This window comes from Trichoderma gamsii, assembly GCF_001481775.2.
Source record: "Trichoderma gamsii strain T6085 chromosome Unknown Scaffold_14.2, whole genome shotgun sequence".
Lineage (NCBI taxonomy): Eukaryota > Fungi > Ascomycota > Sordariomycetes > Hypocreales > Hypocreaceae > Trichoderma > Trichoderma gamsii.
The window spans coordinates 457,739-479,805 of record NW_020171351.1 but is presented as its reverse complement, the minus strand read 5'-3'; the positions used below and the strand labels follow the sequence as shown (position 1 = coordinate 479,805).

The 22,067-nt window shown below is 50.6% G+C and overlaps 9 protein-coding genes across 9 annotated transcripts; 3 read left to right on the top strand and 6 right to left on the bottom strand.

Annotated features, from left to right (window-relative positions):
• Positions 1-79: 79 nt before the first annotated feature.
• TGAM01_v204834 (Cwf15/Cwc15 cell cycle control protein) lies at positions 80-1,003 on the bottom strand (the record flags this gene model as incomplete). Its single annotated transcript, XM_018801468.1, has 4 exons — positions 80-133; positions 192-365; positions 439-909; positions 971-1,003. The coding sequence occupies 4 exons, from the start codon at positions 1,001-1,003 to the stop codon at positions 80-82; spliced, it is 732 nt and encodes a 243-aa protein (XP_018665261.1).
• A 258-nt stretch (positions 1,004-1,261) lies between these two features.
• Positions 1,262-2,236, top strand: TGAM01_v204833 (hypothetical protein; the record flags this gene model as incomplete). Its single annotated transcript, XM_018801469.1, has 2 exons — positions 1,262-1,425; positions 1,519-2,236. The coding sequence occupies 2 exons, from the start codon at positions 1,262-1,264 to the stop codon at positions 2,234-2,236; spliced, it is 882 nt and encodes a 293-aa protein (XP_018665262.1).
• Positions 2,237-2,563: 327 nt separating this feature from the next.
• Positions 2,564-3,301, bottom strand: TGAM01_v204832 (ADP-ribosylation factor like protein 1; the record flags this gene model as incomplete). Its single annotated transcript, XM_018801470.1, has 2 exons — positions 2,564-3,153; positions 3,253-3,301. 2 exons carry the CDS (start codon positions 3,299-3,301, stop codon positions 2,564-2,566), a joined length of 639 nt encoding a protein of 212 aa, XP_018665263.1.
• Positions 3,302-4,723: 1,422 nt separating this feature from the next.
• Positions 4,724-7,000, top strand: TGAM01_v204831 (CPA1 family monovalent cation:H+ antiporter; the record flags this gene model as incomplete). The annotated part of the gene is made up of 5 exons (XM_018801471.1): positions 4,724-4,775; positions 4,842-4,871; positions 4,999-5,145; positions 5,209-5,862; positions 5,916-7,000. 5 exons carry the CDS (start codon positions 4,724-4,726, stop codon positions 6,998-7,000), a joined length of 1,968 nt encoding a protein of 655 aa, XP_018665264.1.
• A 932-nt stretch (positions 7,001-7,932) lies between these two features.
• On the bottom strand, positions 7,933-13,381 carry TGAM01_v204830 (chromatin modification-like protein VID21; the record flags this gene model as incomplete). Its single annotated transcript, XM_024549518.1, has 4 exons — positions 7,933-9,360; positions 9,421-12,574; positions 12,733-12,885; positions 12,963-13,381. Coding segments are annotated over 4 exons (5,154 nt in total), but the record flags the coding sequence as incomplete, so codon positions are not given.
• An 817-nt stretch (positions 13,382-14,198) lies between these two features.
• Positions 14,199-15,314, top strand: TGAM01_v204829 (hypothetical protein; the record flags this gene model as incomplete). Its single annotated transcript, XM_018801473.1, has 1 exon — positions 14,199-15,314. The coding sequence occupies one exon, from the start codon at positions 14,199-14,201 to the stop codon at positions 15,312-15,314; it is 1,116 nt and encodes a 371-aa protein (XP_018665266.1).
• A 392-nt stretch (positions 15,315-15,706) lies between these two features.
• On the bottom strand, positions 15,707-17,632 carry TGAM01_v204828 (hypothetical protein; the record flags this gene model as incomplete). The annotated part of the gene is made up of 2 exons (XM_018801474.1): positions 15,707-16,687; positions 16,742-17,632. The coding sequence occupies 2 exons, from the start codon at positions 17,630-17,632 to the stop codon at positions 15,707-15,709; spliced, it is 1,872 nt and encodes a 623-aa protein (XP_018665267.1).
• Positions 17,633-18,361: 729 nt separating this feature from the next.
• TGAM01_v204827 (hypothetical protein) lies at positions 18,362-19,153 on the bottom strand (the record flags this gene model as incomplete). Its single annotated transcript, XM_024549517.1, has 1 exon — positions 18,362-19,153. The coding sequence occupies one exon, from the start codon at positions 19,151-19,153 to the stop codon at positions 18,362-18,364; it is 792 nt and encodes a 263-aa protein (XP_024405747.1).
• Positions 19,154-20,547: 1,394 nt separating this feature from the next.
• On the bottom strand, positions 20,548-22,041 carry TGAM01_v204826 (hypothetical protein; the record flags this gene model as incomplete). Its single annotated transcript, XM_018801475.1, has 1 exon — positions 20,548-22,041. The coding sequence occupies one exon, from the start codon at positions 22,039-22,041 to the stop codon at positions 20,548-20,550; it is 1,494 nt and encodes a 497-aa protein (XP_018665268.1).
• Positions 22,042-22,067: the final 26 nt, after the last annotated feature.

Genomic DNA, 22,067 nt, shown 5'->3' with positions numbered 1-22,067 from the left:
GAAAAGATATGGTAAACTGACTAAAAGAAAATCTTGCCCTTCGCTAATCCTGGATATTTCAAACAAAAGCCGTTACCCTCTATCGAACATACTTGCCCATGAACCGTCTATGGAAATCAGAACGCAGCATATCCTAAGGATAAGCGTTAGTAGGTAGGAATAATGAAGGATGATGAACAAGCAAAACTCACATTTACAAACTCCTTCTTCTTGTTCTTATCTTCCGTCCCTCTCGCCTGGTTCTTAAACACTACATCATCGTCCCACCGGCGCTTCATGGTGAAGTCTTGCTTGTTGAGGAGGGGATTGCCGAGCGCAATGTCTCGTTCTCGGGCTTCTTGCTCTTCTCTTGCTCGTTCTTCTTCCTATATTCCGGGAAAAGACATTGTGGTTAGCAACTATATATTCCTCCAAAAGTTTGAACTGAAGAGACGCTACCTCTTTCTTCTTCTTTTCTTCACGCTCTCTCCGTACTCTCTCCAATTCTCTTTGTAGCTCCGCATCTTCATCGTCATCACTATCCTCCTCTTCGTCGCTGTCTTCCTCTTCTTCACTGGATTCGTCTGCATCGATATCCCTGCTTTCCTCTAATATCCTCCTTCTCTTCGCTTCTAGATCTTCCTCTCCATCTTCATCGCCATTCGCAGATTGTCCTTGCAGCGGTCTCTTCTCTCCTCGCACTGATGTCACCTCTGCATCCTCATCTGCGTCATCCTCAGGGGCCAGGACGCCGCCGTTCTTCTTCTTGAAGTGGGCTGCCTCGGCAGCAAGAAGCTCGGCAGCGAGATCGCGCGAAGGCTCGTCGTCGGCATCGCCGCCCTGTCCGGCTTTGCGGTATTTGAGCTGGGTGTGAGCTGGTAGGAGTCGCTGGTGATAGGCAGGGCCGCGCAGGGCCTCTTTGCCTCGAGCCTGATGTCTCTACGTTAGCACTGCTGTTTGCGATTTCGTACCTAGGGGCATAGATTCTCACGGGATCGAAAGTAGGTCTATGAGCGGTAGTCATCTTTGTAGGTTATTTAACAACAAAAGACGCTGAACAATGGTATAGGCTGGGTGATTAGGAAAAGTCGCAAACGCGTTGTCGTTCAATTACGTCGCGGTAGCAGCTTGGATGCAGGCCGACTTTATGCACACCGCCCGGCAGAATTTTTCAGTGGCGTCCTAGATAGGCTCTCACTGAGATCTCATATCACCAACTCTAAAAAGGTAGAAAGAAACTACTAGCTTCCAAACTAAATATCATAAAACACCAAATATCACCATGCCTCGAGAAGCAGAGCCTTCATTAAGCGAACGGACATTTACCCTTCAGGCCATTAGTGAGGGATTGCGACTGGACAGCCGAAAACTCGACCAGTTTAGACCTCTGGAACTCAGCTTTGGCGATGAGTACGGCGTGGCAGATGTAAAGCTAGGGAAAACAAGGTAGGCCCAACGCAGGTCAAATTTCTTAATATTAATTAGAAGGAAAAAAAAACCAGAAAACAGAATTGAATTGCTAACTTGGTTCTCGTTCAGGGTATTGGCCAAGGTATCAGCAGAAGTCACAGTCCCCTTCTCTGATCGGCCTTTTGATGGCATCTTTCAAATCACATCAGAGCTCGGCCCCATGGTCGCCCCTTCATTCGAGGTAAACCGGCCAACCGAGATCGAAGTCCTACTCGCCAGACTCCTCGAAAAGACCGTCCGGAGATCAGGGGCCCTGGACACTGAGTCTCTCTGTCTCATCGCCGGCCAGAAATGCTGGTCCGTCAGAGTTGATTTGCACATTCTATCCGCCGACGGCAACCTCATCGACAGCTCATGTTTGGCTGTTGTAGCCGCCCTGAGGCACTTTCGAAGACCGGACACTAGCATAGAGGGCGAGACGCTCACCATCTACACAGCAGCGGAGCGCGAGCCCGTGCCGTTGAGCTGGCTGCATTCTCCGTTCTGTACGACGTTTGATTTCTTTGGTGAGGACGGCGAGATTGTCATGGTGGACACGACATGGCTGGAAGAACAGCTGCGGGTGGGCAGCGTGACGTTTAGTCTGAACAAGCATGGCGAGATATGCCAGATTTCCAAGTTGGGAGGCAAGCCCGTGGAAGCTACGTTGATAATCCAGTGCGCCCAGACGGCGCTGGCAAAGTCAAAGGAGTTTACGGATCTGGTTGATGCGAGGCTGGCAGAGGATGCGAAGAGGCGAGACAAGGGTGGCCTGATGGCTGAATTATCTGCAGAGAACGAGAGATGAAAATAATACGCAGAGAAGAACAAAGAAGGGCAATACTAATATGATCTATACGTTAAAATCTGAATCAAGAATAGAAACAAAGAAACAAGGCAAACAAAATGCATGATACCCCTAAAAGAAGTTTTCCGCTGATAAATGTGCCCAGCTTCGCCATGATATGATGACCAGATATAAAGAGCAGAACATGACCCAGCTTCTATCCAACCAAAAAACGCCTCGCAACCCCTCACATATGATACAGCTTTCATACTCCGTCCGTAGGGGCCAAATCAGTCGATTCCCCTCCTCTCTTCCATGCCGTACGTATCGCAAAGTAACACCCGTTCGCTACCTCATGACAGGTGGCCTCGACTCCTTATTCCACTGAACCCTCGACCGCACCCAATCAATCGCCTCTCTCACGCCGTCACCCGTCAGCGCACTCATGGCAAGCACCCGGGAGTCGCGAATGGCGCTGCCCTTCTCGCCCTCCATGACCCGCTTCACAAGCCCCTCCTTGATCCGGATCGTCTCGACGCAGTCCTCCCTGTCTTGCTTGTTCGCCAATATCAATAGCGGCACGCCTTCCGTCTCCGAGTGCTGCAGCACGTCTTCCAGCACCAGCCTGCACTCGTCCAGGCGGCCGGTGTTCTCGTGCTCCAGATCGCCGTCGCCAATGTCCGTGCTGTCGATGATGAAGACGATGGCATGGCAGCTGGCGTAATAGCTCTGCCACAGCTTGCGCAGGGAGTGCTGGCCGCCCACGTCCCACAGCTTGATGTACATGTCTGGCAGGGTTATGGTCGAGACGTTCTGGCCGACAGTGGGGACCGTCTTGAGCTTCGGCTCGGGCGCATTGGGGAGGTACATGGATTTGACCTGTTCGTGGAAGGTCGTCTTGCCGGCATTGTCGAGGCCGAGGAGGATGACGGAGTATTCTATATGCGAAAAGATGCTGCATTAGACGGGGGAAGGATTGGATACGGCGTGAGACATTGTCGAAGTGAGGCGCGCTAAGCAAGAGATGATCAACTAACCTTCTTTACTTGTCGCCAACATATAGAGGCCTTTGGCAAGATGGTACATCGTTAGGGAGTTGAAGCTTCGCAAAGCTCTACTCTAAATCATGTAGAAGAGGCTGAAGATGGATTCGAGGTCGGATCGCGCAAGCCGAGCAGTGACAAGCTGGCTCCTTTACTCAGCGCCCAGTTGGCAGGCTATAGGAGTATAGAATTGCTGGTCAACAAACAGCAACCGGCCATGGGCAGCAGGGAATAAGGCGACAGCTCGAGGGGCGCCACGAATTGGCTTTGGATCTTGCTGGTGGGAAGCTGATGCGATGGATGGCCGTAACCAGGCCTGTCACCAGATGCTGGCCCGACGAAAGCCCGTGTTCCTTTTTTGAGCGGCCCCGAGAGCGTCTCCCCACCCCGCGCCAGGCGCCGAAGAGCCCCGCCACTGGCAAACAATTAATGCTGCATGCGGATTGTAGTATTCGCAGCTGATTTACTGCCATGACATTTGTCATATGTACTTTATTTATCAGTTCAACCTCGTTATAAAATTGGAATGCTGAGTGTACATATGGACGAACGTGTGGCTGTAAGTGCCAAAAGAAAAGACATCGGTTGGAAACTGCCAGGTAGGTCAACGTCAATGCTCATTAATCTTGGTACTTAACGTGTCTCGTTCATATATGTGAGCCATTAGAAGTTGACCACATCCGCTTATCTGCTGCTCAGTTTGATTCGGTCATCAACTTGCTCAGAAGATGTTATTTGTTATGTGGTTATTGGCCTGTATGAGCCCACTTATACTGTTGGGAGCAGTCTTCCGCATTGCCGTCTTGGCTGGTGGTAGTGCCAACATGTTACACGTCAATACCCTTCAATAGTAATCGAGGCGCCTGGATTTGCTGCAGAAGACGTGGCTACGCGGCTATAGTTTTCTGTCATCTCCTTGGCTTGAACTGCACATGATGGCGCATTTTTTCTTCTGTAGGCTGTCAATCTAGTTTCCAATAATAACCTTGAATTCGATCAATGCTACAACAGCATCTAGAGAGAGCTGAAACCCGCCCAGCACATGCGACGGACTCGTCATCACCACTAAACCTCCGCGCTAGGGGCATTTGCAGCTAGCGAATCCACCGGCAGCCAGCGCCAATTACAGGGCTTAGAGCGCCCGGCCAGATCTTGGCCATCGCTGCGTGTCTGATATCCAGGCTGCCTGCATGGCATGGTACCAAGGTACATGCAGTCTGCAACAAGAATTGTTCTGGCGGCCTTGGCCACAATCGCAACTCTCTCCATCTTCATCCACCATCGCCAGCCATCCTCGTCTCCCGTGTCTCGCGACCAACGGGCCGTATCGAACCGCCGGTCTGCCGCGACTCTGGCCTGCGAATCCATGTCCGCATCGCCTCGCCTGGGCTCGCGCATACTCCACCACTTAACGACTTCGCTCCCACCTTGATCGTGTCCAGATCTGCCGTCCAGATCGCTCACCATGGCCACCATGGCCGCCACCAAGCTGGCCGACTTGGGCTTCAAGCTCTTGCGTGAGTCTGATTGCCTTGTTACGCGACAAGTCTTGGGCGCCAGATAGACTGACTTGCGACGATTAGGGCGAGAGGCTGAAGAGGACGATTCCGAAGGTAAATTCACCCCACGATGCCGAAAAAGAGCAAGACGAGGGAGGGAGGCACGAATATACAATACGAATAAGAGCGACAGGAAAGGAATATGATTAAATGTTACAAAATTGCTGACGATGACATGTAGAAGGAGATTCCGCGCAGAAAGAGCTCTTCGCAGCATGGGCTCTCTTCATATCCATCATGTTGCTCATCATCGCCTTCTTCACAAGCTACATGCTCCAGCAGAAGAAGGTGACAGCGATCCATGAGACAGTCATATCCATCTTTGCAGGTTCGAGCGCACCGTGCTCAACCCAAGAATGAGCTTCTTTGCTAATGTTTGCTCCCTCCACAGGAATGGTCGTCGGCCTTATTCTGCTCATGACTTCCGGCGACTCCATCCGAAACCTCATCAGCTTCGACTACCAGATCTTCTTCAACCTCCTCTTACCGCCCATTATCTTGTCCTCCGGCTACGAGCTACACCAAGCCAACTTCTTCCGAAACATCGGCACCATTTTAACATTCGCATTTGCTGGAACATTTCTGTCCGCCGTCGTTATTGGGTTGATCTTGTGGATCTTCAACTTGGTTCCTGGGTCCTTGAAATTGACTCTTGTTGATGCCATTTCAGTCGGCGCAACCCTCTCCGCCACCGACCCCGTCACCATTTTGGCCATTTTCAACACGTACAAGGTCGATCCTAAACTGTACACCATCATCTTTGGCGAATCGATTCTCAACGACGCCATCGCCATTGTCATTTTCGAAACTGCGCAAAAGTACAACAAGGGCGAGGCCAACTATGGCATCATCAGCTTCTTCGAGGGTACCGGCATCTTCTTGCTCGTCTTTTTCAGCAGTATGCTTATCGGTGTCGTCGTGGGCGTCGGTACGGCTCTGCTGCTCAAATTTACCTACGTACGGAGGTTCCCCAAGATTGAAAGCTCTCTCATCATTTTGATCGCGTATGCTACTTACTTTTTTTCACATGGTCTACATATGTCTGGTAAGATCTCCCCTATCGCTTAATGCACAATGCACAAACTAAACCATGTACAGGTATCGTGTCACTGCTTTTCTGTGGCATCACACTGAAGCACTACGCCTATTTCAACATGTCGAGACGCACGCAACTTACCACCAAATATATTTTCCAAATCATGTCCCAGCTATCCGAGAATTTTATCTTCATTTACCTCGGTCTGGCCCTTTTCACCGATAATCATTTGCAGTTTGAGCCTCCCCTCATTATTGTTACCATCTGCGCTGTTTGCGCTGCTCGCTGGGTCGCTGTCTTTCCTCTGTCAAAGGCGATCAACTGGTTTATTCGCTATCGCGCGCGAAGACGAGGCCTGGAAGTTGGCGATGAGCTCCCATACAACTACCAGGCCATGCTCTTCTGGGCTGGTCTGCGTGGTGCCGTCGGTGTGGCTCTGGCTGCCCTCCTCACTGGCGAAAACTCATTCGCCCTTCGGGCTACCGTCTTGGTCGTCGTGGTCCTGACTGTCATCATCTTTGGCGGAACCACCGCTCGCATGTTGGAGATTCTCGGTATCCGTACGGGCGTGGTTGAAGAGATTGATAGCGACGACGAGTTTGACATTGAATCCTTCGGCACGGGTCTTCAGATCAAACGTTCTGGCTCTGCTATAGGATACAACCCTCGTCGCAATGGCAACGTCGCCCTGAACAACCTGAGTGCGCCTGCAGACAGTTCCGCAGCCTATGTATCCGGCCATTCCTCGCCTCACACAGGCGTCAAGCCGAACCCCCTAAGCCGCAAGAACTCTCTCCGCAACCCTACCGACAGCGAGCGAGCCGATCTCCTACGAGCCAACACCGAAGATTCTGACATTGGTAGCGATATTGACATATCAGACTTGCCGCCTCCTGCTGCTCGTCGCTCTCCTCGACCACCCGTTAGCCCCAACCCGCCAGGATCCGAGGGCAGCGCCTTCATGAGTCCCGCCGAGCCAGCGTCAAATTCTACTCCGATAACTGCCTCGGGGGCATTCCGTCAATTGCTCTCGACGGAAGACCCGGCTAGCTTGTTTAGACAGCTGGACGAGGATTTCATCAAACCTCACTTATTACTTCACGGAGATGGCGGCAGAGGCGGTGGAAACGGATCAGGGGCTGTATAAAGTAGAAAGAAATGTACTGTAATAGACGGGGGTCTTAAAACTTTTTGCTTTTGTCTCTGATCTTTTTTTCTCTTTTTCTTTTTGTAAGTTACTTTTTGGGAAGTATATGATGTATACATATCATACCCTCGGCGTTATCTTCGACCAAAGTAATAGAATGGATGATTCTTCTTCCTTTTACAATGCATGTCTCCATCTCACGTAGCAATCAAGAGGAAAGTAAAGTAGGGTGTAACAGGATAATCAAGAGTCCCCTCCTCTTGCCTCCCATATTTCAATTCTTGCACAACATGACCTACTACTACCCTTTTCCTCTTATGTGGTTTAGTTTTCCCTTGGGGAAGTTGAGGTAGTAAATCTTTTTTGGTCTGTTTGGTTGTGCATATCATATCGTCTCTTGTACAGACGATATAAAAGCTATATATGTACAATTCTCTAACAATGATGCCCTTTGCCTTGCCTTGCCCTACCCCTATTCCTGCCGCCATCGCTTTCAGGCGCTCTCCCCGGGTTTTTGCATTATTTTGTGTTTCATACTTCCCTCCAGTTTCATAATAACAGCAGCTGAGAAACAAAAATAGTCTCAGTGAACGTAATCCCGCCCCTGCCCCAATTCTAGCACAAGAAAGAAGAGAGGAGACCGAAATGATTCCAAGCCCGTTAAAAACCACATTATAACAGATAGGAAGTGGAGAGAAGAAGTGAGAGAGAAGAAGGAAAAAGGCATCTAAACGTTAAAAAGTAAAACCAGCCCTCCTTCCGCGAAGACCCTGTCTCCTTTTGTTGCCCTTTGACGATAAATAGAAAAAGACGTAGACGAAGGGACGTTAGAAAAAAAGGGGAAACCCCCAAAATGGAGTACCACTCAAGACATCGCATTAAAAAGTTACAAAGAGTACAAGTAAAAGACAATTCCAGAAAAACGCTAATCATTATTTGCTTGAAGAAGGTGTTGCGCTTCCGCTAGCCTGACGCTGAACGGGTACCGGACTGGCCGATGGGGGATTCGTCGGCAGCTGAGGCGAGGCTTGAGATTGCGGCTGTGACTGGGCTTGCTGTTGCTGTACCTGGGCTGGAGTGTGCACTTGAGCTTGGGCCTGAGCTTGAGTCGGCGCCTGAAGTTGAGATTGAGGTTGGGATTGAGGTTGAGATTGTTGTGGCTGCTGGGGCTGTGGAGTTGACCGCTGCTGCTGCTGCTGCTGCTGCTGCACCAGGGCAGGAGACTGTTGCTGTGGCTGGGCCTGCTGCTGACTCGCCTGTTGCGCTTGCACTTGAGGAACCTGCTGAGGCCGCTGCTGTTGATGCTGTTGTGGCTGCTGATGCTGAGGCTGCTGCGGCTGCGGGGTATGCTGTTGTTGGCGTTGTACTTGCTGCTGAGCCTGGGCCTGTGCCTGAGCCTGCGCTTGGGCTTGGGCCTGCGCTTGAGCTTGAGCCTGCTGCTGCTGTTGTTGACGAAGCAGCGCGGCATATTGGTGAGGGCTGGTGGTAGCAGCAATACTAGTTGCAATGCCGGGCTGTCCAGCAGCAGCGTTCATGGCACTCTGCCGTTGCGCCATCATAGCGCGTGTCAATTGATCAGTGGCAAGATGGCGAAGTTGCTCAGGCGACAGGTTAGGATTCTTGCTCCTAAAGTTGGCTTCCAGAGCGTTGATTTGCGCTGCTATGGTGGGAGGAATTTGCGTTGGCAGTCGAGGGCCAGGAGAACCGCTGTTAGTGAGCGTAGGCATATGCAAACCGCTCGTAGCTGAGGTATGGCCGTTGGCAGCGTTAAAAGAAGCCATCATAGCCTGAGCAGTATTCATAAAAGTTTGCTGTTGAGCGATAGCAGGGACTCCGCTTCGCATAGCGGGCGAGGAATTCTGCTGCGCTTGTGGAACAGGGGTTCCTCCTCCTACAACACCAGCTTGGGCTTGCTGCTGCGCATGTTGAATCTGGGCCGCGGCTCGTTGCTGCTCCGAGATGCGTTGTGCGCGCATCATCATGTTGGCGTCGGGTTGCTGGCCAGGCATCTGCATTCTGTGCTGGGCCTGCATTGCTTGTAAAGCTTGCAGCTGAGCCTGCGGGATGCCGTTCATCTGTGCCGGTGGAGCGAGATTGCTGCTCATCTGCGCCTGAACGCCGACACCGTCCATGCCGTTGGCCGGTGCTTGCATAGGCAAACGTGCGCGACCCTGTGCCGCAGCCGCAGCAGCAGCCGCGGCGACAGCAAGTGGATTAGGAGCTCCGGGTCGGTTGACCACCCCGTTAACGCCGTTGGCAGCAGCCGCCGCAAGATGAGCGGGAGCCTGAGCGCCTGGTACGGGCACTCCGGGTGCAGCCAACTGAGCGGATTGAGCTTGGGCTCTGGCTTGGAGAGTAGCCTGGACGTGTCGTGTTAATACAACGGGCAAATTCGGGTATCACAAGATGAATAAACTTACTCGTCGTTGAGCTTCCTGCCGCTGCGCGAACTGCGCCATCTTTTCAGCCAGAGCCTGGTCGCGCTCCCAGCGCATAATACTGTAATCCCGTGGAGTTTTCCCTGGGCGTTGAGACATAGTATCGTTTACCTTCTTCGCAGCGTTTTGAGTTGCCGAATGCTGTTGCTTCTGAATTGTCGTCTCTCTTTTCTTGGCAAGCTTTCTCATGGCATCAATGAGAGTCAAGTGCTTCTGATTTCGCCGTCTTTCAACTCTCAGCGGAGTAGACTGCCTTCGCCGTATTGGTGTTACTTGTCCTCCCTCTTGAGAAGCTCGCTGTGCCGCCAGCTGGTTTTGCTGAGCAATGATACGTTGAGCTGCATCGATCCTTGTGTTGTACGCTTTGAAGTATTGCGTCTTTTGCATATCAGCTGGAAGACCCTCAAGGTTGATCCATCTTTCAAAGCATTCCCACGGCGTCCTCCTCTCTGCACCCGATGCAAATAGCGATCTGGTAGATAGCAGATTGGAAATGAGTGACCAATTATAAGAGTGTTCACGAACCAAGCTACGGAGCTCGTCATCTTCAACCACAGTCCACTGTGAAGAACTGCGAGTTTCGTAAAAGCTCTGTAACGGCATGGGATGTTCAGAAGGAGGCCGGAATTGGTGGCCAGCGTGCAGCCGATCGCGGATGTGTTTCGACTCTGGGGTGAATAATGCAACCTCAGTGCTTCTAGGCGGAAGCCGGACGTTATGTGCGAGGGTATCCGCATCGAAAGCGCTCTCCTTTTCGTCGTCGGATTCTTCGTTGTAATAACTGTACCGACTGCGTTTTCGTGGAGGGCCGTCAGAGAGCAGCTTCATTTCTCCCTCAACATATTTGCTTAGAGGCAGAGCGGGTCGCCGCCAATGAGCGTCAGGGTCATATTCGGGCCCTGTAAGCTCGAACCGCGGAATCTTCAAAGGGGCCCCATACAAAGGTAGCTCTTCCAACAACTTGTCTGAGGCAGGTGATTGTCGTAGAGCAAATACTACGTCGTCCTCTTGCAGGGCAAATATGGCGGAAGGTGCAACAGTTTCAGGGAAATCCTCACTAAGATTGTCCAGAATCTGGGGTGAATCTACATCTTCCGTTATGAGATCCGGGGTCGGATGGTTTTCAGCATCAGCATCAGCTGCATCGGCATCAACCATTGCCACATCATCCGTCTTCAATGGAGGGATAAATGCGGCAACCTGCATTGCCTTGCGCTCTTCAGGAGTCGATTCAACCCAATCCGCACAGGCGTAGGCAATATTCTTGGCCACGGCCATCTTCCATTTTCTTTCTTCTCGGAAATCCGTACGCATCCATTTCATCTCCTGAAACAAGACATCCCAAGATGATGGCGGGCGAGTCGGCTCTGGACACCGCTTGGGCTGCCGAAGAGACCACTTGTCATGTTGCTGTAGGTGATACACTCTGCGGAGTACCTTGCACGCCTGGTGATCTTGTATGGCGAGATAAGCGTCAGGGGTGGCGATGGTTTTGTTCGCGTGGAACAGAATCTTTTCAATAGGTTGCATCCAGTTTGTCGCGCCTGTGAAGTTTTGAATGAAAAGAGGGGTGTAGTAGTCATCGGATGGTTGAATTGTTTCCTTTTGGCCAGGAACCAGCGCTTTCTCTTCCACCTGCTTAGGCTGCTTACCGAATAAAACGGTAGAAACCTGAGCTTTTGACCTGTCTCTTTTGGTCGCATTCTTCGGCCTGGGGGGCGGTGACTGAGGCGTCGAGGTAACCGGGGTCAGCTGGTTTTGCGGTGGTTTGGTCGTGCTTCGTTCTGTGATGGTGGCAGACCGTGGGCTCTCTCCCACAATTTCCGATACAGATTTGAGTCGCATTGCTCCAGATGATACCCTTGTGACTGCCCGTTCAGGAGCCGGAAGCGGCTCCCTGGCTGGCGTAGGCTTGGCCGCAGCATTTGTAGAAGCTGGAGGTGGGGCAGCAGACGTCTGAGTTGGAGACAATTCGGTGCTTTCCGATTTCGTGGCCCGAGAGGCATCCACATCTATTCTTTCCGGCGTTTCTTCTTGGCTATCCGGAACTTCAACGGCGGGCTTCGCGGCTGGCGCCGCCGATGGCTGAGCATGTTTATCTTGCAGCTCAGTATCTTGCTTTGCGGCTGGGTCCGCCCCCTGAATAGACTTTGTAGCGTTGGTCTTGACTTCGAGCCCAGGAGAGACTTTTATTAGTTCCGGACTTGCGGCGGCAGCACTTGACCGGATGGACTCCTGGAGAAGCTGATCTTCATCCAAAGTAGTAGCTTTTGGCTCTGGTTCATCGTGTTTTGCTCTGGCTGGCACAGCTCCCGTATCTGTTTCTATAGCACCTTCCAACTCATCGCCCCTCTCTTCTTTCTCTTCAGCATCTTCCTCCAATCGATCATGCATGTACTGAGGAGCATCATGCTCAGGGCTGGTATCCGCCGACACATCATGGACCCCAGGAGTCGTGGCACTTGGTGCCGTTGATCCAGGAGATGAAAGCGCATCTGGAACCTTGGTCAAGCTGTGCGGAACCTTGATCGACAGCTCCTGGTTACGTCCCGTCTGATTCGATTGAAGCTTATCGACTCCTCCATTTTCCGTAGCGTCTGCATCTCCTTCTCCCCTCGTCGCTACTGTATCAGATGATTCCGCTGAAGGCGATCCCTTAGTCCCCGGGGGAAAAGAAACCTGTGCTGGTTTCCGTTCGGGTGTAGCATCTTCACTCGCTGCTCCATTGGTAGTTCGATCGGGCTGTTTCGTTTCATCCTTTGCAGGCGGCAGAGCGAGGGAAAGCGTGGAAATAGCCTTGGGCTGGACAGGAACAGTAGAGGCTCCAGCTGGATATGGCACGATGCTGCTGGACGTTAAGGCGGTAGGAGTTAGCGGAGGTTTCGTTAATTTCGCTGGCGGTTTGGTGGTATCTTCGGGTGGCGTGGACTGTGACTCGGTTGACACAAAGCCATCGGACGGTAGAGTTTGGTGTTTTGAGATGAAAGCGCCTTCTTTCGTAGATGTGGTGGTCGGCGTGGGGAGCGCTGGGGAGTGTAGGGCTGCTTCCTGTATTGACTTTGCGATTAATCGTTTCAATAAATCAACCGAAAGTAAGGGCCGTGCCGGAATAGCTTGTTCGTTCAGTGTTTTGCCCCTATGGAGAGAGAGTTAGCTATGGCTGGCGTCGGGAGTGCCCAAGAGACGCGTGACACGGCCAACGATGTATTCGAAGCCAATATTTTCGTTTGTTTACAAGACGAAAACAAAGTGCAAAATGGACCGAAAAAAACTCGTAAATAAAGGGGCACGCACTGCAAGATTTCGCTGGTCTGAAGAAACTGCCATTCCGCAGCAGTAGTGGCCGGCGCGTCGGGGTTCGCGAAAGCATCCTGCGGGAGGCTCTCGGCCTGCGTCGCGACAGCGAAGAGCTCGCGAAGTTTCCTCTTCCGAGACGCTACGATTGCACTGTAGGTAGTTAGCATGGCAAAAAGCACCTCGTTTTGATCGGAAAAATCCGCTCTTTCAAATGAGCGCACACTCACTTGAATTCGTTACGCTTGGATTGAAGCAGCCTCGATAGATCGGTGTGGCCGACCTCAGTCATAGCATCGGCGGGAGCGACATCCGTTTGCAGGCGAAACGGATGTCGGAGGATGGCCAGAGAGGTCGTCTGAGATGAGGCTCGCGATGCACGGCGATGGAAAGGATCGTGGAGGTGGCCGTTTTGACGAAGTTCTGGCCGATTGCTCGTGTCGCCGGTCTGTGGGAGGGCGTCAAATTCTGTCGGGCGCCAGTGTCTTGGGGGGAGTTTCGCAGGGGGGGAGGCGCTGGAAGCCAGCGGAGGTGCTGTTGCTGGCTCACCTAGCACTGTATGGAGTGCGCTAGCCGTTAACAGCTGCTGGCGGGAGTTGGCTGGGAGAAGGACGCACGCGGCGCTAATGAGTGCAGTAGAGACAGGGCGCCTAGAACGCCTAGTGCACAGTAAGCTCAGGGTTTTCCGCTACTGTGCATTACCGCTTCGCAGAGTGCTTGTCAACGCTGCATCATGGATGAAACTCGCTGAGCAGACAATCTTCAGGCGGCTCACCTGGAGGAATAGGAGAGCGAGGAGATGTCCCGAGATCTGCTGCTAAGCTTAGATGCTGCCTAATGTGTACAATGGGCTCGGAACCCCTCCTTTGCGGCCTCCATATTTTTTTTTGGGTTTTGCCTAGAGTTCCGAATGGCTGCAATCTGTTCTCCTGCACGCATTGGGGGATCCATTTGCGATCATTTTTTCCTAGTGAGGTTTTTTACCAGTTGGGCGCCAACAATGGTGCATCAGCGGAGAAGATAGACTTCTTGCAAGAGTCGTGCCACGCGCATGTATCGCCCGCCGTATAAAACGTGGGTGAATACATCCACATGCACTCCACATGATTCGATGCTACGGTCGCTGCATTCTGGCCTAAGACAGCATGGGGGTTTGGACACATCACCTCTTCTTCTTTCCGCCTGCAGCCACAGGCAGCCACAACCCCCCACAGCGTGCTGCGGCTTCCACGATTCAAGCCGACTGCTCCGCCCGCGGAAAAAAATTCACGTCCACCACAAAAAGTACAAGCGTCTTGTAGCTGTGCGCTAAGGCTCGTCTTGGACTAGCCCATAGCGATACGTACTTCTTCCCGTGTTGAGCCGCCGAGCATCGAAACCCGAGAAGCTAAAAGTTCCGTAGCCAAATTCAAGGCTTTGCATCAGAGCATCAAGGTACATCGTCGCGCTGCAAGACTTGACGCGTTATGTCTGACCAGAATAAAGGTCGCATAGCCATTAAATTTGGCGGAGGCAGCTCCTCATCGGCAGCAAAACAGTCCCGATCGAAACCGTCGTCGAGTTTAGGGAAGCGACCGCACTCTCACGCCCTGGGGGGCGATTCCGATTCGGATTCTGAAGACGATCGCCGCCGAGGACGACATGAGGCCATCACAGGATTTGGCGCAGATGGCGCAGAGACAAAGCGAAAGCGGCAAAAGGAGGAGAAGAAGGTGTACGTCATCGAGCGACAGTCGAATCGAAGCTGGAAGGACGAAGTGAGGAGCCACAGACAGTCGAAGAATCTACTTCCAGAGGAGGCTAGAGCGCAGCAGAATGCTGTCACCGCCGAGACCGAGCCAGCCAGTGAAGATACAGCGCTGAAATGGGGACTGACGGTCAAAGAGAAGAAGCCCGCATCGGAGGATCAAGCTCCCACAGAGTCGAACGTTCAGGCCAGCGACGAGAAGATGCGAGACGCAAACAACGGCGATGGCGATGGCGATAGCGAAGCTGCACCAGCAAAACGAACGGCCGATGACGAGGCTATGGACGCTCTTCTCGGTAAAATAACTGAAGACAAAAAAGTCATTACAGCAGGACAACCAACGGAAGACGACGCCTACCGCCGCGATGTCGAATCCTCTGGTGCAGTGTCCAGCCTCCAAGATTACGAAGCCATGCCGGTTGAAGAGTTTGGCGCCGCGCTGCTCCGTGGTATGGGCTGGAACGGCGAAAATCGTGGTCCCAAAGTCAAACAAGTCAAGAGACGCCAGAACCGCCTCGGCCTTGGCGCCAAGGAGCTCAAAGAAGAGGAGGAACTCGGCGGATGGAATCAGAACGGCAAGAAGAAGTCTAGGCCGCGATTAGACGATTATAGGAGGGAAGAGAGCAAACGCAAGGAGGGCCGACGACATGAGGACAGCTACAAACGAGAAAGGGAGCGTGAGCGAGACCGCGAAAGGGGTCAGTATAGAGACAGAGATCGGGACCGAGATCGCGATTATAGGGATAGGGATAGGGACAGACATCGGGACAGAGACCGAGATCAGGACAGGCATAGGGACCGACATCGCGACTCTGACCGGGATCGACGACGATGAGGGTAGACTACTGCGTCAACGATTCATACATCAGCCAGCTGAGTGACATGGCACGTTGACAATCCTCTTTTGATTTTCCTTATACCACGAAAATTGGCAACAAAGAGCACATAAAACAGGGCGTATTTCACTTTTTCTTACATAGACGAGCTCCGCAGGCACAACGCATAATTCTTGAATAAACCACCGCTCAAACATTTGTTAGAGTACGAAATTTGATTGATTGGGCAACACGCATCCCCGCTGAGATGTAAATAACTGCGCAGCATCCTGTAGATTTCGACAGAGTTCAAGACTTCCCCCTTCGTTGTCCGCCCTGGCAATATGTTCCATCATTGATTGTCATGTTTTTTTATACGTCCTTCTATGCTCCAACAAAGTTTTCTTTTCCTTTACTGCAGCGAAACCCGACTCAGCGTATCCGTCAAGATTCCGAGCTGCATCAGACTCTCGCCATCAGCTTCAATCTCCTTCGCGGCGGCAGCCTTCTCTAACGTCCTCGCAGCGTGCAATAGCGGCTCAACATAGCGATGCTCAATAGCCGCAGCCATACCCACTGGCGCAAGAGATTTATAATCTTCGCCAAACAGGAACAAGGCAAAGTTAGCGATTTGTAAATGCAGAGGAGCGTTTTGGGCCCAAAATTCTAGCAATGCAGAAGCATCGGCCTGTTGGAGATGTGACAGATCTGGAAACAAGGTATACTGAATAGTTTCGAAGCACTCTGGGCCGGAGAAGCGGCTTTTCGAGCCAGCCTTTCTCGCGGCAATCAACTCCTCTCGTAGCCATGCGACCGCGCACGCTTGAAGGGAGGAGAAGACGCAGTTTTCCAACAAGTCTTCCAGAATAGCCAATCGATCTTCCTCGTCGGGATCAGCGTGTAAGACTGAGCCTGCGACAACAGTTGTTGCATTGCGCACTCGGATGTTTGGGTGGAAGATTGAAACAAGTGTCAGAAGATGGTGGTAGGGCATAAATCCTGTAACAGCTCCACTGCTATCGGGTTTTGAAAGTGCTTTCCGTCCGTCCAGCCAAATGGCCATAACAATGAGGGCCTCAAAAGTTCCCGGATTCGTGGCGATCTGGTTCCCTGATTCATCGCCTAGGAAGCTTTGCAACAAGGCCTGGTGATCAGGCAGCATGTATTGTGGGTGTAGTTCTCCGGTTGGAAGGCCTCGATCCGCGTCGAAAACATCGGCAGCAAACATCCAATACGCATTCAGGCAGACCAAGCCACCTGTTGATAAATGGAGTTGCTCTGGGTGTGCAGGGTCGAATTCGATGGACAGGGGCGCTCGGTAGATTGGGCCCTCGATGTATTCTTTCATCTTGAATGGAGGCAATTTCGAGAGGCCTAAATCACCAGCAAGAGACTATAGAACAGTTATTATATATCTTCACCTCAGACTAGACATGAAGAAACTCACCACTAGCTGTCCCAGCAAAGCATCCTTCGCTTGGAGCTCTACAACCTCTTTGAATGTCTGAATCATAGTCTTGCGACCGGGCACTATCCGCTCTGGGTAGGTGTATTCCAGCATCCTTGAAGCCCATTCAACACTATTAGAATTGACATAGGCTTCGAGGATGCATGTGATGAATGATTGCAGTAAGCTATTAATCAGGCCCGGCTCATTTGCGTTTAATGTATCTGAGCGATCGGCTTCAGGGTCTGGCGCTTGTTTCGCCGGGTCGCTGTCTTGAAACGGCGTGTCTAATTTGACGCTCGACTTACGAGAGGGCAAAGGGGGCCGTGTCTTGCGCGCGAGAGATTGAACCAGAGAAATAACCGCCGCGGTAGATGCTGCGCTTGTGGCATCGTAGCACCTCTGGACTGTTTCCAGCGTGGTGTGTAGGAATCGTGAGGGAGCTTTGACCTGCAGCCGTTTGAGGAGGATCCCCAGCATTCCGCAGAGTGTCACAAAATGCCTGATAGCTTTCGTCTCGCCCTTGGTCACTTGATTCGTAGAGCCATCAGCAGCAGCTTTCTTTTCCTCTTCTACCTCTTCTTCATCTGCTTCCTCTCCCGCAGCGGTTGTCTTCTCCATGACCTCAAGGACCTTGAGGATGACCTCTCGTGGGTTACCCAGTCGCGCAATGCTCTCCAAACACTCCTCGCTACCCGGGATGGGGATCAACATCTCGACCAGATCCCAACCAATGTCACCGGCTAATGACACGTCCTCCAGGATCTCCTGTAGCGCAGGCAGAATCTCTGGGGACAGCGACATCTCGACAATGGTGAGAAATGTGGCTACATCTGTGGCTGGCGGGCGAGACTCGTGAAGCCGCTGAACAATCTCTTCTGTAGTGGCCATGGTGGTGTTGCGACGATGTATCTTGACAAGTAATGGTTGCGCTACCGAGGTGGATACAATCGCGGACGCGATCAGATCGAGATGAGGGGAATAAACGAGAGATGGTTCGTAGCCAAGAGGCTCGAGCAAGACTAAGCAATGCGGTTGTTCGGGGAAAATGAAAATCCAACTTGGCACTTTAAAGAAGGAGAAAGAAAACCGGGAAGAGGGAGCAGATCACAAGGCCATGAGATCGTCGCAGGGACTTTGCCTTAGTAACAAAAAGTGGTGATGCGCCTGTTCCTGCCCCTCCCTTCCACGCGGAACCGGTGCCCCGCGCTAGCTGCTATTGGATGGAGGGGATGCGCTGGAGACGTCACTGGAACAGGGGCAGAACTGGAACTGGGAACTTGAAAAGTGGAAATAGGAGAGCGAAAAGAGTCATGTTTCTTAGATGTTGTCTCCAAAACATGTCTATCTTCATGAGAAGGATTATGATGATTACATGTATACAGGTAGGTATATGGACAGAAACTCTTGCCTGACTAAGTTAGCTCCAATAAGCTCCCAAATAAGCTCCTTCAAGGTATCGATATTATCATAGGATCGCATAGGTAGATGGAGAGAATATTTGACTAGAAAGAACCTTGGAAGTCATTTCGTAGATATTTACTTTCTACTTTCTACGGGTGATTCGCAGCCAACTTATATGTAACAGATATATTTGCTTTTTTCGTCTCCTAGCACTACCTAGATAGCTCCGTTTCTAGATAGTAATTCAATGATTTCCGTCTCCTTGAATTGCTGGGCAAACTCCAACAGCGTTAATTCGCTGTTAGCCCTAATTTTCTTACTCAACTCTTCAGAGACGCCGACTCCAATCCACCCTGATCGGATGTTAGCAACTTTTCCCGCCGTAATCTTAGCTCCTCGACTAAGCAGCAGCCTCACTGAGCCTATATTTCTTCTCCTTATCGCCCACATGAGCGGCGTCTGGCCCTCCTTATCCTTGCCCTCAATATTAGACCCCTTCTCAAGCAGCTGAAGAGCCACGTTCACATAATCGTCTCTTATTGCACATATTAATGGTGTCCTGCCCAGCTTATTCATCGCCTCAACATTAGCTCCCTTCTCAAGTAGCAAATCGACCAGGTCCTTCTGGCCACTTGCCACTGCCTCCAATAGCGGTGTCATGTCACGACGCCAACCACAGGCCTCGATATCTGCCCCTGCTTGGATTAGCAGCTGAGCCATATCTTTATGCTTTCCTTGCACTGCACAACATAGTGCCGTATCTCCCCAAGAATTACGAGCATCTATTCTGGCACCCTTTTGAAGTAATAATTTGATGAAATCTCCGTGTCCTCTCTCTACCGCAGTTCGGAGTAACGCGTGACTAAAACGAGGGATTTCGTCAAAATCGCTTATGCATTTTTCGATTAAAACACCGAGCAGAGCCTTATCTCCCGCTTCATAGACATACAGCAGTGGCGATTGACTGCACTCATCTTCCCAGTTGAAGTTTAGATAAGGACGACGCATGTTCAATAACAAAGCCACTCGTATAATGTCACACCCTTCATTCATAGGGCTGCAATAAAACAAAATATTATTCTTTCGGTCGAATTCAGAGTTAGTAATATAATTGAGCTCAAATCTTTTGCGACAATATTGTTCGTATAGTTTAAGAAATTCAGGGGTGGTCTCTGCTTGAGCTTTTAAGAACTCTATAATTGCCTCATTGCCACGGCAGGCTACTGCCGCAAAAAGTGGTGTCCCATGAAATTCGTCTCCTACTTCAGAAAAAGTGATTTTGGAAGAGTGGCATCCGATGAGATAACTCATATTTCCTGCCGCCAATGTATACAAAAGTCGTGGGTTTGAGGTATTGCGCCCCTTTCGAAATCTGTTCCCAATTTTTTTCCAAGTGTCTGCCTCAAATTCTTTGAGAAATCCGGCTTGATCAATACCATACTTTTGTGCTGCATTTGCGTGATACAGAACATTCTGTATGGCGTAGTCTAGGAATGGCAACTTGTTCCGTTGGTTAATTCTCGCTCTCTCCTCAGAGGTAGACTCGTAAGAACAGATGGCGCTACCCACAGCAATCCATCCGAGACAACACTGTTTTAACTCTTCGTGGCCGTGTCCATGGATATTACGATTTGGGTTCACCCAAATTTCTCTCAGTCCATCTTTTTTGAGAAGAAAATCTTTAACTGACTCGTGAATAAATTGAACAGTTTTGTGCGTGTAGTTAATCGACGCGATAATGTCGGCAAATCCAAGAGAAGCATTCAAAACAAATCGCTGAATATCATGCTCCAATATTTCTTTGTGAGCCCACGCAGGTGAAATGTCAGACAGAACAGCGGAGTATAACTCTTCTGGTTGCAGTGGTCTTTCTGCGAATAGAATCCATTGAAGACATCGGAGTGTTTCTCTTGACTTTTCGTCAGAATTTCGCGTCAAAATTTCTCTGAAAAGCTCATGCAGGTCTCCAGGAATCTCCTCGTACTTGATTTGTAAATTATAGATCCGCCCCTTATCGTATTCCTTGTTGAGAATCAAAATGACCAAAATGACCCACATGAAAATCCCACGAGATCTTCTTGGTATACCAGCGCGAATTTGATTAGCGATGTAACTTTGCCCAATCCTCAACTCGCTTTTCACATATTTAACGATATCTTGGCCGTGTTCCTTTTGGTTTTCCAGGATAAGGCTTAATCCATTCTGGATGGAGATATATGGATAGTGCCTGCTTGAAAAACATACCAAGAAGCTAATTCCTTTGGATGTGGCCAAGTCTCCTAGATGTTCAAAAAATGATATCATATCTCGGATTTCATCTTCATCACACTCATCCAGAGCGTCAATAAGACACATCACTTTGGATTTTTGTATGTTTCCGATTGCTTGGTGGAATAAAGATTTTAATGGCTCGCGATATGCCATCGATAATCTGTGTCGTGATTTTTGATGAAATCAGACAAGTCTAATTTGTCTTGAAGGGCTGGTATATGTTGAAGTAGCTGTAGCAATAGTGATCGGTACATCCCAATGGTGGATTTCTCCAAGCTGTCTCCCCGTGCGTTGAAAAAGAAAGAGATAATAATCCTTTTTCTCATATCTTTCCGGGCAGTCAAGGGCGCAGACTTCATAATTGTGGATTTCCCAGCTCCAGGTTTGCCTTTAATCCATAAGAATCCATGATGATCACGAATCTTGTCAGGGTTCAGCCAGTCAAGATACTCAACGCTTTCTTGTAGCCATTTGCATGTATCGGGGTGGGCGGCTTTGATATTATCATGGCGATCCTTATGCTGATCAAACTTCAGAGATTTGAGCAACTCTTGTTTCTGCTCATCGCTTGGAATTTGTGCCTTTTCTTCTCTGATTACTCTTTGTAGTGTGCCGATGTCTTTCAGAGGGATTCGATGGAGGATATCCTTTGCGTAGGCTGCTGCTGCTATTGCGGCATACCCTTGCCACTGTTTGTTCTTATGCGAATCTGAGTAGTCGCATATTCCTCTAACCACTAAGCAGGGGAATTGATTCATAAGGCCGGCAGCTTCCATTTCGAAACATAGAATATTCTTCTCCAGTGCGAGCTTATCACGCAGCACGGCATCTTTCATGAGCGTATTTGCAGAGGCAATTAATCCGTAATGAACAACAGGCGAGCTCTCGTCTGCGACTCGCCTGGGCCGTGTAGTCAGCTTTGAAGGATCATCACCGCAGGAAACTGAACAATCTGGTGTGTTGATGCCGTCGGTAGGATGTATAATCTCGCTGCGATACAGCCTGTCACTGGTAACATCTGGACGACCAAATTTTCTTTGTAACTTCGGATTGCTTTGGAGAATATCGTCAATTATTCTTCTCAGCTGATCATAGCCTTTGCGTTGATATTGAGATTCAAGCCCGTTTACCGCTGCTCGTAAGATCCTTGGCGATTGGTTCAATACTCGCGTTAGTTGAAACGGTTCGCCTTGTACCATCTTGCCAAAGTCGTATTGCAATATGCCGCTATGTCCCTCACGAGAAGCGCTGACCACAATGTCGCCCAAGCGAATATCACGCTTTTCACTCGGCGCACCGCCACCAACGCCAACCATCAGCCCGACCTTGATATTGGCGAAAGAATGTAGCATATTGCTTGCGACGAGTGCCGCGGAATCTGTTCCGTATTCTCCATCCGGCAAAACGGAAATAACAACATTGTGCTTCCCCATGCGGCCGACTGTGTAGTCGTTATGGTCGCCTGGCGCCATATCGTCGGGCCTCTCATGCTCCTCATCAAGGGCAGCTTGCGCGGCGGTATATTCAGTGCATATGGCGCAAATCCATCCCACTGTATACTCGTCGCTTCTTTTCTGTATGCGGATATCAGCCTGTTTGCGTTTTCTAGAGGATGCGCTTTCCATCTTGTACAAATGCTTGTCACTTGCAC